At 51.8% G+C, this 17,061-nt stretch overlaps 2 protein-coding genes across 2 annotated transcripts in view; one reads left to right on the top strand and one right to left on the bottom strand.

Moving 5' to 3' along the window:
• Window positions 1-2,903: 2,903 nt before the first annotated feature.
• Window positions 2,904-9,803, bottom strand: RDH8 (retinol dehydrogenase 8). The gene is made up of 6 exons (XM_041760563.1): window positions 9,611-9,803; window positions 6,378-6,539; window positions 5,620-5,799; window positions 4,386-4,479; window positions 3,859-4,042; window positions 2,904-3,752 (listed from the first exon to the last, which is right to left on the bottom strand). Exons 1-6 carry the CDS (start codon window positions 9,711-9,713, stop codon window positions 3,537-3,539), a joined length of 939 nt encoding a protein of 312 aa, XP_041616497.1. The 5' UTR covers window positions 9,714-9,803; the 3' UTR covers window positions 2,904-3,536.
• A 1,576-nt stretch (window positions 9,804-11,379) lies between these two features.
• COL5A3 (collagen type V alpha 3 chain) overlaps window positions 11,380-17,061 on the top strand; it is a 37,794-nt gene continuing 32,112 nt past the window's right edge. Inside the window, exons 1-5 of the mRNA XM_041761734.1 lie at window positions 11,380-11,617; window positions 15,348-15,509; window positions 15,604-15,793; window positions 15,869-16,025; window positions 16,772-16,876. Of these exons, the coding sequence (XP_041617668.1) occupies window positions 11,530-11,617; window positions 15,348-15,509; window positions 15,604-15,793; window positions 15,869-16,025; window positions 16,772-16,876 (702 nt within the window). The 5' untranslated portion in view covers window positions 11,380-11,529. The remainder of the gene's footprint in view (window positions 11,618-15,347; window positions 15,510-15,603; window positions 15,794-15,868; window positions 16,026-16,771; window positions 16,877-17,061) is intronic.

Genomic DNA, 17,061 nt, shown 5'->3' with positions numbered 1-17,061 from the left:
AAGTAGGGACGACTCCAAGATTTTTGGAATGAGCAACTAGAACAGACTTATCTTTGCTAAGATGGGGAAGGTAGAGGGTGTGTCTTCAACACCTTCTGGAATCCAGAAGAATATAGCATCCAGCTGGAATATAATAACGGTCCCCCCTCCACCACTGCGTTTGTTTTTATGTTGCCATCTGGATTGGTGGCGATTCTTCCTTATATGCAACAGAAACTATCTCAGGGTAGTTTAAGCCACAAAGGAATTTTTCTGGTGGATATTGAGGACTAATGAAATTACCAGGCTTTGAAGATCGAAAAGGACAAAGTAGGGGTGCAGGGCAGCAGCTAAGGCCGCAGTTTAAGTCATTCTCCTGAAACCAGCTGGCAGCTCTGACCTTCAGTGGCCACCCTGGGCAATCTCAATGCCCCTGTCCCTTTCTGATACCTTCCTTTCCTGATCCCTCCTCCTTTGGGTCGTGGTTTCTCAAATTTAAATCCTGTGCATCTGCTGAGTAAAATCGGGGTCACATGCCCACTCCCTAGCTGCAAGGGAATCTGAGAGAGAAGGTCTGGTATTTTCTCACTCCAAGAGTCTATGAGTATGGGGTTTGGAAAACTGTATGCTTCACCTGTAAATAATTATTGAGTTTGGCTTCACATATGGTGACTACGATGGCTTTTCCTTCTTGGCAAGAAGATAAATTTGTCTTATTTATTTTAATTTTTAAGATCAAGGGACTTGATCCCAGATCCTGACATCATGACCTGAACCAAAAGTAGAGACCCTTAACTGACTGAGACACCCAGGTGCCCCAAATTTGTCTTTTAAAATAATTTATTTAAGGGAGTTTCTTGAAAAACAAGGGAATGTTGGACATAGAATTCAGGATAGTGGAGACCTTTGGGGTAAGGCAGGCAGCAAATCTCAATAATGTTCTAATGGTGAAGTCTGATGGTGGATTAGTGGGTATGCACTTTGCTCCCCTGCTCTTTCATACATTACCTCAGTCAGAGTGCTGGGTGGAAAGAGACAGTTCACTCAGAGTGGGTATTTTGGGGATCGGTGAAGACAGGGGTGATTACAAAGGTGAAGACAGAAGGTGTGTAGCCCTGTGGAGGACAGTGGAGTGTCATCTTGCTGGCATTTGTGGGATCTCCTCACCATTTTAGCTGAAAGGGGCAAAGGGAGGGAGCGACTCTCAGAAACTGAGCTGGGGCCTCAGATGGAGAGATGCTGCTGAAGCAGTGACCCCCATAGAGGGAACTTAGGGGACAAATACTTTGGCTTTTCTCCATCCATCTTCTCACCTCCCACTGATGCCTCCTATTGGCAGAACCCAAACATAACCCAAAAACCAAATGTGGAGGAAACTGACTGATAGAATCCTTGGGTGAACCTCCTGAGGCAAACCAACGACCTCTTACAAACGTGTGATTCATATATTCTTTTTAAAAATGTATTTAAATTTTAAGTTGAGATATAATTCATATACCATAAAATTTGTCCTTTTAAAGCACACGATTCAGTGGTTTTGGTATAGTCATAAGGCTGTGCAACCATCGTCAGGATCTACATTCTTTTGCAGGTGTTTCAACATTGCTTCAAGAATCTAATGTCGGGGAGAGCACAGGTGGGGTTCATTTTACTAAAAATATTAAGTAGCCCCATTATCTCTTCACTGACTCAAAGAGATCTCTTTCATGGGCCCTGGAATCAGCTTCTCTTTTCCTAGAAGTTACTGGAGATTCATGAGGACTAGCATAGACTGAGGTGGACAGATTTAGGCTTGATTCCTGCCCCTCCGCTCTGCTCTGGACAGCTCGGCTCCCCCGTTTATGAACTGGGCAGGTTCTGAGGGCCTCTATTTATCTAGTAAGGCTGCAAGAGCAAATGTTAATTAAAACACCTTCGCTGGGAGCCTGGCATTCCAAGGTGGTGGCTAGACATGAACCACAGCAAAAACTCCAAGTGAAATGGAAAACAGTGCAGGGTGCTTTTCCTGTCATTTCAGTGTTGTATTGTTAGCTCTGTTTTCCAGATGATGACACCAGGAAGTCACCTGCCCAGGGTCACCTGGTGAACAAGAGGCAGAATCAACATTTACACCTAGACTCCACTTGCTTCCAAACTCTCCATGAGGGCCAAGAAACTTGGGAGCACTCTCTTGGGAGCATCAGTAGGACCCCTATTGCTTTTTTAAATTTAAAAAACTGGGATAAGAAATACATAACACAAAATTTACCATTTTAGCTATTTTTGACCGTATAGTTCGTTAATATCAAGTCCATTCACATTGTTGGATGACCACCATCCATCCACAGAACTCTTTTATCTTGCAAAATTCCAACTCTGTGCCCACTAAATATTGACTCCCCACCCCTACTGGCTCCCACCATCTACTTCCTGTCTCTATGGATTTGACTCCTTTAGGGACTTCATCCAAGTGGAATCAGACAATATTTGTCCTTTTTCTATCTGCCTTATTTCACTGAGCATAAATATCCTCAAGGTTTATTCATGTTGTAGCAGATGTTGGAATTGACTCCCTTTTTAAGGCTGAATAATATTCCATCGTGTGGATATACTTCATTGAGTTGATCCAGTCTTCTGTTGTTGGACATGTGGATGGGGTTGCTTCCGCCTTTTGGCCATTGTGAATAATGCTGCTATGTACATGGGTGTGCAGATATCTCTTTGAGATCCTGCTTTCAATTCTTTTGGCTAATACCCTGAAAGGAAATTGCTGGATCACATGATAAATCTGTTTCATTTTTTTGAGGAACTACTATACTATTTTCCAGAGTGATCTCACCATTTTACATTCTCACCAGCAATATCTACGGGCTCCAATTTCTCTACATCCTTGTCAATACTTGTTATTTTCTGGAGTTTTTGTTTGCTTTTTTTTTTTTTTTTTGCTTGGTTTATTTATAGTAGCCATTCTAATGTATGTGAAGTAAACCTTATTGATTTTTAATTTTTTTATTTAGACATAAGAAATTGAGCTTTATTAAATATTTAATATAGTGATTGCTAGTGGTTACAAATATATGTTTTATGAAAAAACATACATGCACTGCTGGTGAGTGCACAAACATTTTGCTGATGGAATATGTGACCAGAAAAGTTGACCTAGTCAACTCAGTTCTATGTGGAGGGGGTTTTAGATCATCCTTGTATTCCCAGGCCCAGGATAATCAATTCCAGAGGTTGAATGAGGCAGTCTATCTTATCTTTCAAGGTCCAGCAACAATGTTCCCTCCTCCAGGAAGCCTCCATTGCCTTCCCAGACACAACACCAGCTCCTTGCTCTGGACTCCTCAGCCCTGACCAGGGAGGGGTGTGTGTGTGGAGGCTGAGGGATTTCTGGGATCTCAGCAATGCCTAGGCACAGAGTGGGGCAGGCAGAGTCTGCCGAGAGAGGGGAGGAAGGCAGGAAGGGAGGAAGAAAGGAAGGAAGGAGAGAAGGATCTGTCCTGGCCTTGGAGATGGGTGTAAACTGAAAAGGCCTGGGCGTTCAGAGGTGGGGACGGTTGGGTGAGGCTCTCTGCTCACCGGGGCCATATTCGGAAGCGGAGGCAGCCACAGGCCAGGCATCGAAGGCCAAGGTTGAGGAGGCGTGTCCAGCGGAAGAGCAGGCAGTGGGTGGTGCGCACGTACAGGCTGCCTGAAGGGTCCACAGCCTTGAGCGCAGCCAGCGGAGTGTAGCGGGCGTTGGTCTGTCGGCGCAGGGGTGGTCTGGCTGAGCCGATGACCTTGACAATGACCTATGGGGTGGAGCCCTGAGCTCTTGGATTCAGGGAGGGGGGTTTCCAGGGTGGGGCACCCTCACATACTTGAGCCATATTTTGGGGCTCTGGGTTCCCTACTCACCTGGGCCACCTCCTGTGGGCTCTGTCCCACAGAGCGAAAAAGCTCCCTGGAGGCAGGAAGGTAGATATCCCGGAAGTAGTGCAGGGTGTCAGGGTCAGTGTCTGGGAACTCGGTTGTGGAAACCTGTTCCAGGAGCTTCCCCTCAAAGTCAGTGGCCACCGGGCCAGGTTCCACCAGGGTGATGCTGGGGACACGGATAGGGGTAGGGGGTCTGGTACCCCAACCCAGTCACTGCCCCACTAGTGTCCCTCTCCCCCTTCGCTCCCCCCATTTTTCTCATCATTACTTCATCCTTCCTGGTTCCCTCAGCCCCTCCACTGCACCCCCCCCCCCCCCCCCCCGCCAATACTGCTCCACCCTCTTCTAATAACTCCATTTCCCTCATTCCTGATTCCACTTTCTCACCACTGCCTTGTTTTCCCACCATCCCTGCCTTCCCAGCCCACTTCCCCTCACTGCCTCCCCTTCCCTCATCTTTCCCATCACTGTCTCCCATTTCCCTTTGACGACCCAAATGCCCGCCTCACAAGATGTTGAACTGCAGCAGCTGGACAGCCAGACTTTCGAAGAATCCCTCCAGGGCAAACTTGGAGGCTGCATAGATTTCGTTGAACACGACACCTGAGAGGATTGGAGGAGGTTGGGGGCCCTTTGGGGTCTGGGCGATGGGCTTGTGGGTCTAGAGGGATATGGGGTCTTCAGGAGACAGAGCAGAAAGGGTTTGAAGATCAGAATGAGGGATATCTAAGGTCAACATGATGAGTATATGTATGTGTGATGGAAGCCTATGCTGAAGGATGAGTCCATATGCTCAGGATGAGGTGATTTTGGGGTGCCACATGCTTCTTTTGCCTTAGCCCTGGAAAACCCTACTTCCCTCCATCCTTTAAAACTCTTGGCCACTTGAGCATGGGATTGCCAGGGTCCCTGAGGGCAAGTCTTATTTAGTGATTCTTATTTGTCCTGATTGAGAGTGAATGTGGCCCCTGAGGTCAGGAGGTACAGCTGGAAGAGGGGCCAGAGGGATGGGACTGAGTGGTGGCCACAGATTCCCCATGACAGGGTAACAAATAAGGTGGATTCTTCAGGTGGCTGCTGAGCAGGGGTCAGATCCCAGGGAATTTTCATGGGGAGGAGGGAGGGAATGTAGAGGGGTTCAAGGAGGAAAGACCCAGGAGCATGGATGGCAAATAGGTGACCTCCATAGTAGGCCAATAGCAGACATCACTAAACAATCACTGCTCTCTTATTCTGCAGAACCCCAGAGCCCCAAAGCTAGATGTCTCTGGGGCTTGGTTGGAAGTATTTGGTGAGAATATGTCACAGGAAAGGAGTTCTAGGTGCCTGGATGGCTTAGTTGGTTAAGCGTCTGACTCTTGATCTCAGCTCAAGTCTTGATCTCAGGATTGTGAGTTCGAGCCCCATGTTGGGCTCCATGCCTGTGAAGCCTACTTAAAAAAAAAAAAAAAAAAGGAGTTCTGATGGTTCCTTTGGTTTGGGGGAGATTATTGGGAAAGATTTTTTAGAAGTGTCTGGAAGTAGGGTGGATGCTGGGTGTGGATGGCCATTGGCAGCATTCATAACACTACTGCCTATTCTTGGAGCATGGCAATCTAATCCGGAGATGTTTCCTACAGAGTTTCAGAATCCTTCTCAACACAGGCTCTTTTGGAATATGAGCGAAAACCTATTTGCCATTCTTCCAGCCTGGGGAGGGTCAGATACTAAGAGGATTCCCAGGGAAACATCCCCAGGGCTTACCCTGCAGCCCCATGACACTGCTGATCACCACAATGTGGCCTTTCCTCCTTCTCTTCATGCCAGGAAGGACAGCTCTGACCAGACGGACAGCCCCGAAAAAGTTGGTATCCAAGACGTTCTGCATGGCAGCTAGGCTGAGCCCCTCCAGGGGCCCCACCAGGCCTACTCCAGCATTATTCACTAAGGAAAGGACTAAAGGTTACTTTGAGGTTCTCCAACCCTTTTGGTGTCACTCTTCTAGGGACTTATCTTGGGTGGACAAATGCTGAGCCTTGATGATCTTCACATATAGTTTAGTATTTGTTATGGGGACCTGAACCCTGGGTTGGGAGAAGGGCTGCTGGGAGCTGACTTCCCTTAATGCAAGAGCAATTCAGCTCTGACCCCAATTTGCATCAAAAAAGCCACACCAACCCTCCTTAGAAGGCCTTTGGGGGATCATGTGTTGCTTCTTCATCATGCTCCCTTCCCTAAATGACTCATCAAAGTAACTTTCCCCATACATATGGTCTTCCCCAAATGCTAGGTGTCCTATTCAATAAAATCCACCCTACCCCCCAGGACTCAATCTATTTCTTGTATCCTAAATAAACTGGTACCCTGAGCTTTTGGCCAGCTTGTCTACCCCTTCTGTCTAGGGCTAGAGGTTGCTGGTGAAGCCAGAAGGCTGGTGTTCAGACTGGAGGAAATTCACTATAACCAGGATCTGTGCTTAGGTCAGGGAAGGGGGGGTGATCCCAGGGGCTGTTCAGTCTCACCCAGCACATCCACTTCCCCTCCCTGGATGCAGCTGAGACACTGCGCCACTGACTCTTCACTGCACACGTCCAGCTGGGCCACAGTAAGGGTCTGTCCCAAAGCTTCCCCAGCAGCTGTCTCCAGGGTCCCCTTCTTTCCCAGATCCCTCATGGTGGCCACCACTGGGGACAGAAAGCAGAGTTGGAGCAAGCACTGGGTTCCTTTTCCCTGTGCATTCATTTACATATTTCCGTGATCTTGCATGAGCAGTCACAGAGGGATGGAGACCCACACATTTATATACTTATGGTCACTACACAAACAAAAATGCATATTGTGTACATACACTTACATGTACTTTCATCCATCCTCCTGTTGCTCCATCCCTCCAGCCAACACTTACTGAGCATCTACTTAGTGTACACTGTGCCGTATCGTAGGTGCTGAGACTGTTGCATGAAATAAGATAGGCAAAGTCCCTGCCTTCACAGAATTTATAGTCTAGTAAGTAAGACAATAACATAAATAAAGAACTTAATGCCTTGAGAAAAGAAATGTATATACACTTAGAGTCAATGTATGTGCATTGTGTGTACATGCAAATACAACCAGCCGCATTTACATCATCCACAGAAATGTCAATTTATTGAATATCTACAATGTGCCAAACACTTTTATGCTAACCACTTTTATGCTAACCACTTTAATAAGCACTGTCTCTAATCCTCACAAGAACCCTATGATTAGGCAACTGACTTATTTTCCAAAGATGGCCACAACATCTTTCGTCACAGATGCTCTTTGAGAACTTTGCTGCTCCCCCTTAAGACATAAAATCTCATTTCCCTCTCCTTGAATCTTCTGTCTAGCTGGGAATCAATAGGATATGGTCAAAGTAACATTGTGTGGCTTCTGGGATTAGGTCAGAAAAGGTATTGCAGTTTCTGCCTTGTTTGCTGTAATGTTCACTCTTTATTTTTCTTAAAGACTTATTTATTTGAGAGAGAGAGAAAGAGAAAGAGAGAGAGAGAAAAAGAGAGAGAATCCCAAGCAGATTCCACACTGAGTGTGGAGCCTGATGCAGGGCTCGATCTCACAGCCCTGAGACCATGATGTGACCTGAAATCAAGAGTTGGATGCTCAACTGACTGAGCCACCAGAGCACCCCTGTAATGCTGATTCTTAAAATTCTTTTTTTTAATTTATTTTTTATTTTTTAAATTTATGATAGTCACAGAGAGAGAGAGAGAGAGAGGCAGAGACAAGCAGAGGGAGAAGCAGGCTCCATGCACTGGGAGCCTGACATGGGATTCGATCCTGGATCTCCAGGATCGCGCCCTGGGCCAAAGGCAGGTGCCAAACCGCTGCGCCACCCAGGGATCCCTGATTCTTAAAATTCTCAGCTGCCTGGTAGCAGCCCAGTTATCCCGAGGCTGTCATGATGGGAGGAAGCCCAAGCTAGCCAGAGAGAGAGACCACGTGGAGAAGACCTGACATCACTAGAAGGAAGAGACATGTTGGTCCAGGCCTGTAATTAGCCCCCACTGCTCTAGCTGTAGCCTTTATTTATTTTTTTAAAATTTTCATTTATTTATGATAGTCACACAGAGAGAGAGAGAGAGAGAGAGGCAGAGACACAGGCAGAGGGAGAAGCAGGCTCCATGCACCGGGAGCCCGACATGGGATTCGATCCTGGGTCTCCAGATTCGCGCCCTGGGCCAAAGGCAGGCGCTAAACCGCTGCACCACCCAGGTGTCCCTAGCTGTAGCCTTTAGTCCTGACCCAGAACTGCCAAGCTGTGCCTTTCCAAATTTATGACTTATAAGCCATGAGAGATAGATGATTATCATTGTTCTATTACACCAGAAATTTTGGAATGATTTGTTCTTTAGCAATAGTAGCCAGAATAAGTAAAGTGATTATCCCTGTCATAGAGATTAACACACCGAGATGAAGTTCCTTGCTTGTCCCAGCCCTAGGAAGTGTTAGAACTGAGAATTGAACCTGGATTTGTTGGAGGACTGAGCTCAAACCCTTGTATACATGTTTGTATCCTTCATGCGTGTGCCCACAATCGTACATGCACGACCCTGGTGGACATTTTCATATTGTCTGTGGGCCTTTGTGATTCATGGGTGTTGCACGGATGAATGGGACCGCATGCATCCACATAGAGTGACAAGTGCGGCCCCAGGCACTGTGTTGCCTGGGTTCAAATCCAGGCTCTGCCACTTTCCAGTGAGGTGACGTTGGGCAAGGATCTTTGGCGCTCTTTGCCTCAGTTTCCTCATTTCTAAGATGGGGCTAACGTCAGTGGCCACCTCATAGGAGTGATATGGGAATTAAATGACTTACAAGATGCACAACACTTAGATCGGAACCTGGCACATAGTAAGCACCCAATAAACATCCTTCAGCAGTTTTATGCACTCGTCTGTCTGTCCACAGGGTCACACAGCACGACTGCTTCCCTGCACACTGGCACTCAGTCTGTCACATCCAAAGCTGTGTGTGTCTCTAAGCCAGAGGGCAGAGGGTTGGGAGAAGCAGCTCTGCCAACTGGGGCAATTCCCTTGCTCCCTGCAACCTCCTCCCTTTGCCTACTTCAGCTCCAGCTGCTCTGGGTCAGGGGTTCCCATGTGTGGAGTGCAGACTAGGGCAATTTGCTCCAGTTTCAGGAGGCTAAATCCTTAGTCTTAGAGGCTTCCCCCTTAAGCCCCCAAGGTCAGAGTCACTTAAGAGGCTTATCTTGGAGGAGTAATCTGGGGAGGGGCGGGGGAGGGTAGTCCTAGGGAATGCCTAAGTGCAACCTTTGGGAAGCCCTCCCCACCAGTCCTTTTAAAAATATCACACACACACACACACACACCCTACTTCCTACCATACCTCACCCTTACTTTATTTTGTTTCTTAGCACTTTTTAGCACTAGATATACAATTTTAAAAATCTGTTTATGGTCTGTCTTCCCTCGCTACACCACTGCTGAGGGCAGAGCTTTCTGTCTGTTTTGTTCACAGCTGTGTTTCCAGCACCTAGAACAGTGCCTAGCACCCAGTAGGTGCACTAGGAAATATTTGCTGGACGAGGCGAGGATTCATGAGTAGAGGGGGGAAGAGGGCCTCCGTGTGGCCTCCTCAAACCCACAAATACAGCTGAGGGGCATAGGCTAGTGGAAATGGTGCCAGGAGGGATGAAGGTCCTCAGAAGCCATGCCCACCCTTGCCCCTCCCGGCCCCACCCTGGGCTTCTAACCTCGGTAGCGCTGCCTGGGGTCATGAGCCAGCTGCACCGCGAGCTCCAGGCCAATTCCCGAGGAGCAGCCTGAAATCAGTACAGTCCGGGGTGCGTCAGCCATGTTGATCCCTCCCCGGAGGGTGACCTCTGCTGGCCAGCACCTGACTCCCCGGCACCCATCCTTGCCTTACCCGCCCCCTCCTGGACACCCTCCAGCTGATCCCCTGCAAGGGGAAGGGGCCTCGGGAGACACCAATTCTGAACTGACCCTGGGCAGGCAGCTGGGGGGAATCCTTTCACCTCAAAATAGCCTCTTTCCTTTATCTGTTAAAAATTTCCCTCTGCTACACTCACAACTAGGATCTTTTTATTGTGATTGTAAATCATTCAGGGCTGGGGGAATTAGCAGGGGCATTCTCTTCCTGTCTATTCTGGGCAAAGAGTCTCTGATGGGAGGGAGAGAATGAGAGAAAGTGGCCCAGAGTGTGGTCCTAGAAGGATCCTTTCAAAGAAGAGAACGGGCATAGATATGTCAGAAGATGGGAGCAGACAACAAGAAGTTCTCAGCAAGGCAGGGCAGGGCAGGGCACTATCTTTATGAGAATCTTTTAGCAGGAGAAGTCTTAGCCTCTGAGGTCCCTGAGGAGGGAGGGGGAGCAGCTTGGGGAGATTCCCTCTCTTCTCCGCACCCCACAGCCCCCATTTCACCCTCAGGCCAGATGGGGCCCCACCCCTCCTCTCCAGAGACATAGAGACTCTTTGTCCATGAAGCTAGAGGCTGGGAGGGAGACACTGCCGGGTTCTCTCTCTTCCCCATGGTGGGGCAGTTCAGGGCCCAGGATACGCCCCGTAGGTCCCTCCCTGCAGAAGCTGCCTCAGATCCCACAAGTCTGTGCTTGTTCAATTGCAGAGACAGCTCCATGTGACCCCTTGGCGGGAAGGAAGGTTCACAGTGGGGGGTCCCGGTAGGGTGAGGGGCAGCTATACCTCACCCCAGGAATGGCAGATATCCACCTCTCCCTAAGGCACTGCCCTGCTTTGAAGTAGGGCCAGACTCCCTCATTTAATGGGGGCATATGTGAACATTTGGAATTGGGGCTAGGGCACCCATCTGGGGACCTGAGTCAGAAGAGTGCTAGGGGTGGAGATGGGACTTTTTTTTTTTTTTTTAGATTAAGAGTTTGGGGGAAATTGAGAACTGTGTTTTGGAATCTGTGTCAGGGGTTTGGGGATGAGGCCAGGACATCCAATTCTGGAATTTGGGTGGAGAAATGAGGGTTTGGGATAAGGCTGGGAACCCCACTTTGTAATCTGGTGTGAAGTTGGGGGTGGGAAGAGGATTCTTTATTTAGACACCTGAAGGGAAGGCCTAGGATGAAGCTGGTACCTTCCATTGTGTGGCTAAGCCACCAGGGTAAGGTAAGTGGGTGAAAATTTGGCGTCCTGCTGGGACCCCATTTGGAGGTCTGGGTGAGATAGAAAAGATTCGGCATAAAGCTGAAGGCTTTAATTCCAGGGCCCAGATAGAGGTTGAAGGTTTGAACGAGGCTAAGATCCCCGCTGAGGGAGCCTGTTAGGAGGAAAGGGTTTGGGGTAATTCTGGGACCTCGAATTCTAAGGCTGGGAGGGAGTGACCCTCTTCCTCCACCGTGGGGTGAGGCAAGAAGGGCCCCCTCCCGGCCCAGGGCTCCAGCCCTAGCCGGCCAATCAGCACTCAGCACAAACTTTCCCAACTCCCTCACCAGCTGTCAGCCCCCCCTCCAGCGAGCCCCGCCCGGCCGGGCGCTGGAGCGCAGGGCGAGGCCAGGGCGGGGTCTCCTGCAGTCTCCAGCCGGTCGCCGAGCGGGCCGCGGCGAGGCAGCGCGCGGAGCCTGAGGAGTCGCCGCGCCCCGTAGACGCCCCGGCTGGTCCCCGCCTTGCGTGCGGGCCCCGCCGGGATGGGGAGTCGCCGAGGCCTGGGCCAGCCGCGGGCCGGCCTCTGCTTCGTCCTGGCTTCGCTGCAGCTTCTGCTCCGGACGCAGGCGGGTGAGCCCGAGAGGAGATAGGAATAGAACCCGAAGCGCAGGATCCAGCGAGGTCCCCAAAGATGCGGTGGAGCCAGGAATGGGGGCGTGCAAGGGGGCGTGCGTGTCGCGCGTGGCTGGGGTGCTGTGTTCGGGCGCGCAGAGCGGACTCTGGGCGATTTGTGGGTGTGACAGCCTGCGGGGGGGACGGGGGAAACGTGTGCCCTCGTTTTACTGGCGCGTGCGTTGGAATGAACGCGATTTATAGGTGTGTGTGCGTAGCAACGTGTGTAAGGCCGTTTGAAGTGAAATTGTGCGTGGGAGACTGTGTGTGGGAGTTGACGCTTATTGTATGCATGTGTGATGGGCGATCCCTGGCCAAGTGTGTGATTGTGAGTTGTGGGTGTGTCTGTGTGGGGCCGATTTAGAGAGAATCGTGCGTTACGCGTGTGGTTGCCTTCGGGTGAGCCGATGAGGGGTTCGGTTGTGACTTGAGGGTGTAAAAGGTGGCCCATGGGGACGTGAGGGGGTGTTGCTGCGGGTGACGGTGTGTGGGACGAGCGTGGGAGGGGGCTGGTCTGGGATTCAGAGTTTCCTTTGCATCCCCTCCCTAATGGCCTCATCCTCTTCTTCCTCGCCCTCCTCTGCCTCCAACTGGCGCTCCCGCAGCTCCCCGGCCCCCACCCCCACCCCCTCCCTCCCCCCACCCCGCGCTCCCCAGAGCCGCGATCAGCACCATGGACAGGGCTCGGGAGGGCCGCGGTGAGGGGCGAGGTGGGGCGGGGCGCGGGGCGGGGCGGGGCGGAGCGCGGGCGGGGGCGGAAGTGGAACTGGCTCCCCCCGGCTGAGCGCGCCGCGGGTGTTTTTCCTGAGGAATTTCTCAGGGGCCTCAAGGGGTCCCGGGGGCCGCCGGACGAGTGAGTCAGCGCTGACGCACGCCCAGCTGCGCGCTTCTGGCTGGACGCCGTGCTCCGCCCCACGAGGCTCGGGGTTGGGGGCGCCCAGGGCTTTGGGAAGGTCGTGGTCCCTCAAGTGGCATCCCTGGGCTGAGAGAGGCTGGGCTAGGCCCTTCTGGAAATCCCTGCCTAATGTGAACTCGCCCCCCCCAGCACACACACACACACACACACACACAGACGCACGCACACATCCCATCCTGCACTTTCTCACTTTCTCTGGAGTCCAGGGAGGTGCTGCTCACGTGGATTATCCCAAATTGGCCCTTGTCCCATTCCCATGCTCACACATCCACACAGTCGTGCAATCTCAGGCATCCATTCAGAATATAAGGCCTTTGGGACACCAGGAATGTTAAACACCGGTGCCCACGCCCCGGGCAACCCCAGCAGCCACCCGCCACAGGGTCACAGCCTTTGTCACCCTCCTACGCCTTCTAGCTCTTGCGCCTGCTTCCACTGGTATTCACACAACAGGGCCAGCATTCACAACCAATCACCTACCGGCGGACTTGGCCATACTCCCAGGTATAGCCACACACACCCCCATCCGGAGTCTGACCTATTACAGTCACAGACTCACCTGCATCCCCTGCAGGACCCTGAGCTTATTGGCAGGCCCCGGACTCACATGGACACCCAGCCACACATCAAACAACGCACCTAGTCTCTCCATCAGAGGCCACATACTTGGCACATGCTGACATATCCACAAATCACATGCTCAGCCATTCCCTGGTCCATATAGAGTCACGCACATGCTTGCACCATCTCGTGCATGCGTACAATAGCACACACACTCACACCTAGGCTCTCCTGTATCTCTGGGGAGATCCCAACCATGTTGCAGCTAGTCCCTGCCTGCCTCCCTCCACGTTCTAGACCTCATCCAACATCTCCCTGGGGCCCTGACCAGCACAGGGGAGAGTGTGGGGGAAGGTCAGCCTGGGTCCCTGACAGACCCCCACCCTCTGGCCCTGCAGGCAAGACTCAATGCCTCTTGTGTGTCTCCTTGTCACAAAGCCAGCCAAGAAAAGAAAGGGCAGTCAGTTTCTGAAAGGTCATTACAGAAGAGATGCAAGATTGAAGCAGGAGACATTGGGGTTAGGTGCTGGGAAGGACTTTTTCAATGTGAATGAGCAGCTGGTCAAGAGGACACCCTTCCCACAGCATAGAGACAGGGGTCTGGGTGAAGGGAGAGCCAAACTGTATGGGGTCATGGATCTCAGCGCTCTACCGGGCCCCAGCCTGCAGCGGGGGGGCAGCTGGGATGATCATTCCATGGAGGAGTGACCCTTGTGGTTGACAGAGCCTGGGAGTCCAGATCTTAGTCCCAGGGGACTGTAACCCAAATACCTCTTAATGACAGCCCAGCCAGAGAACAGGCAATTAGAGATGGGGCTGGTGGTGGCCACAGAATTGGGGGGCGTGGATGAGGAGAGAGAGGGATGGGGGGAGTGATGCACACAGATATATATATATATGAAATACCAGTAGAGAGAGAGAGAGAAAGAGAGAGAAAAAGAGAGCTAGGAAGTAAGAGAGTAAGAGAGAGAGAGAGAGACTGATTCAGAGTTGGATGCAGAGAGAGACCTGGAAAGACCAGCCGAGAAAGTGGGACAGAGATGAGGCAGGGAGGGGAAGAGAAGAAAGAACAGGCGGTTGGGGGTAAGAGTGAGCTGAGGCTGGAATAGGGGTCTGTAAGGTCTGGAGAATGAAAGGTCTGACCCAAGAGGTGCTGGGATGGGGGTCCCTCATCCAGACCCCTCTCTCCCCCAAGTCTGGCCCCTCAACCTGACTCCCAATGGTGAGGTCAGCAGAACCGCCCCCAGGGTGAGGTCATGGGCAGATTCGACAGAACTGGCTCCTGCCAAGAGCCTGGGTCAGGGGGTCAGTGGGACAGTCTGCTGGGGGGAGGGGGACCAGGCAGGGGCTTTGAGCCCAGGGGAAGCCCCCGCCCTCCCCTGCCCAAGCCATGTGGTTCCACTTAGCATTGGCCTGCTGTATGGGGTGCGGCTGGTAGGATGGCCTGGATTAGGTTCTGGTTGGGCCAGACCAGTGCCTTCCTTTGCTGGGATGAGAGGGATAGGGTCTGAGGGAGGAGGTCAAGAGGTTATTAGAGAGAGGTGGTCATAAGGAGGGGGTCAGAAAGGGTGATAAAATGGGGGAGGTCACAGGTCAGATGGAGGAGATTGGGACAGGCAGAGGAAGGAGGTCATGGGTGATGGTGATCAGGGAAGAAGTCAGAAGGAAGAAGTCAGGAGAGGTAGTGGTCAAAAGGAGCAGATCATGTGTGATAATGGTCAGGGAGGAGGAGTTCAGAGGAAGTGGTGGTCAGAAGAGGAGGTTAGAGGGAGGAGGTGGGGGGAAACACACACACACACACACACACACACACACACACACACACACACACACACGGAACCCCTCCTCTCCAAGGGGATTTCCCCTGGCAGGGGGCTTCAGGCTGGGGAAGCAGCCTGTGCGGGGGTGAGTGCCGAGAAGGGGACAGTCTGGCTCTGGGGCTCAGGCCAGGAAGCCTTGATTCATCCCAAAAGTAGGTCAGCTTTTTTTTTTCCTCACCAAAAAACCAAGGAGAAAAAAAAATAAAACAGGAGTCAACAGGCTGATGAGGCTGGAACAGCTGTGAGGTGGTGAGGTGGGTGCGGGTCCCAGGCCTGCTCCTTCTCCCTGACCCAAAAACACAGTGGGGGGCTGAATTCCCCAAATCTGAGCTATTCATTTGGAGTCCTAGGTTTTTTTTTTAATGCCCTGCATCCCGGCCTCTCTCTACAGAAGACCCTGTGGATGTGCTAAAGGCCCTGGGCGTGCGAGGGGGCCAGGCTGGGGTCCTTGACGGGCCTGGCCTCTGTCCCCAGAGGGCCCCAGAGGGTGACCGGGCATTCAGGGTTGGCAAGGCGACCATACTTGGCATCCCCACATGGGAGCTCTTTCCAGGTAAGTCAGGGCAGGAGGGGTTGGAGGGGGTCATTCAGGGGGCATGGGTCACTGCTAGGCTATCTAAGCTGCTCCTTTCTCTCTGCCCCTTCAGATGGGCACTTTCCTGAGAACTTTTCTGTGCTGATCACCCTGCGGGGCCAGCCAGCCAACCAGTCTGTCCTTCTATCCATCTATGACGAGAGTGGTATTCGGCAGCTGGGCCTGGCTCTGGGGCCAGCCCTGGGTCTCCTAGGTGACTCCTTCAGCCCCCTCCCCCAGCAAGTCAACCTCATGGATGGCAGGTGAGTATAGGGAAAGTTGGGGTCCAGAGAGAAGTGGAGTGAGAAGCACCCCCCACTGAGACTGTCCCCTTGCAGGTGGCACCGTGTGGCAGTCAGTGTGGATGGCAGGATGGTGACTCTGGTAGCTGACTGTGAACCTCAGCCCCCCATATTGGGCCAGGGGCCACGATTCATTAGCGCAGCTGGACTCACTGTGTTGGGGACCCAGGACCTTGGGGAGGAGACTTTTGAGGTAGGGGTTCAGTGATAGTGGAAACTGAGGCAGGCGAGGGGAGGGAGTTTTGTCCACAGCCCTAATGTGGAGAAGAGATAGGAAAAGGGAGATGTCCAGCTTCAAATCTCGTGTCATGAAGCTGAGAAGACAGAGCAGCCTGCATCACTGTGCATCTTTGTGGTGTGTGAGATTGTAGAGCAACAAAACCATAATGCATGATGGCACATACTTGACTTGTGATGGGAGAATAAGTTGGGGACTCAGGACTTCACTGGTTGTTTCAATGGTGTGTGACTGTGTGTAGGCGGTTGTGATATTGGGTGCTGGCAAGGCATGGTGTTGTGTGGCTGGTGACAGATGTGTTTTTGGTAACTTTTACTCGTGATTGTGCTGTGTGTTGTGATATGTGACCCCTCCAGTGGGCCAGGGCTCACATCCGTCTTATTCCCCTCCTTGTCCCCAAAGCTTTGGAGAGCACCTGACACATATTAGGTGTCACCATGTATCTGAGAGGAAAGGAATCAATGTGCCTCTGATGGGCCAGATGTTGTGGGGTATGGTTTGTGATTGTGATTTGGTGTTGACAATGATAGAATCTCCTCCTCTCAATTTTGAGGGGCAGAGGGATTGCTGGGGCAGTGGTGGGGCCACCCCCTCCTTATACTTAGGGTGCTCTGGGTAGAGAAATACCAAGCCTTGGTGCTTGGAATGGGGTGTCAGAGTCAGCCTGTGGCTCCCTTCCCTGACCCCCATCCTCTCCCCAGGGAGATGTTCAGGAGTTGCTGATAAGCCCAGATCCTCAGGCTGCCTTCCAGGCCTGTGAGAGGTACCTTCCTGGCTGTGACAACCTGGATCCTATAGCCACAGGGGTGAGTGAGGGGCTTGTCCTGAAGTCACAGGCTGAGTCATTGCTGGCTCCTGGTCTCAGGAATGAGTGAATTCTGACCCCTATTCATGATACCAAGTGACTCTTGCCCTCAAAAATATCTTAGGCATGGGACGCCGGGGTAGCTCAGTGGTTGAGCATCTGCCTTGGGCTCAGGGCGTGGCCCTG

Source organism: Vulpes lagopus, chromosome 7 (genome assembly GCF_018345385.1).
Source record: "Vulpes lagopus strain Blue_001 chromosome 7, ASM1834538v1, whole genome shotgun sequence".
NCBI classification, from domain to species: Eukaryota; Metazoa; Chordata; class Mammalia; order Carnivora; family Canidae; genus Vulpes; species Vulpes lagopus.
Note: the sequence above shows the minus strand (reverse complement) of the source record. Positions and strands in the feature narration are given on the sequence as shown.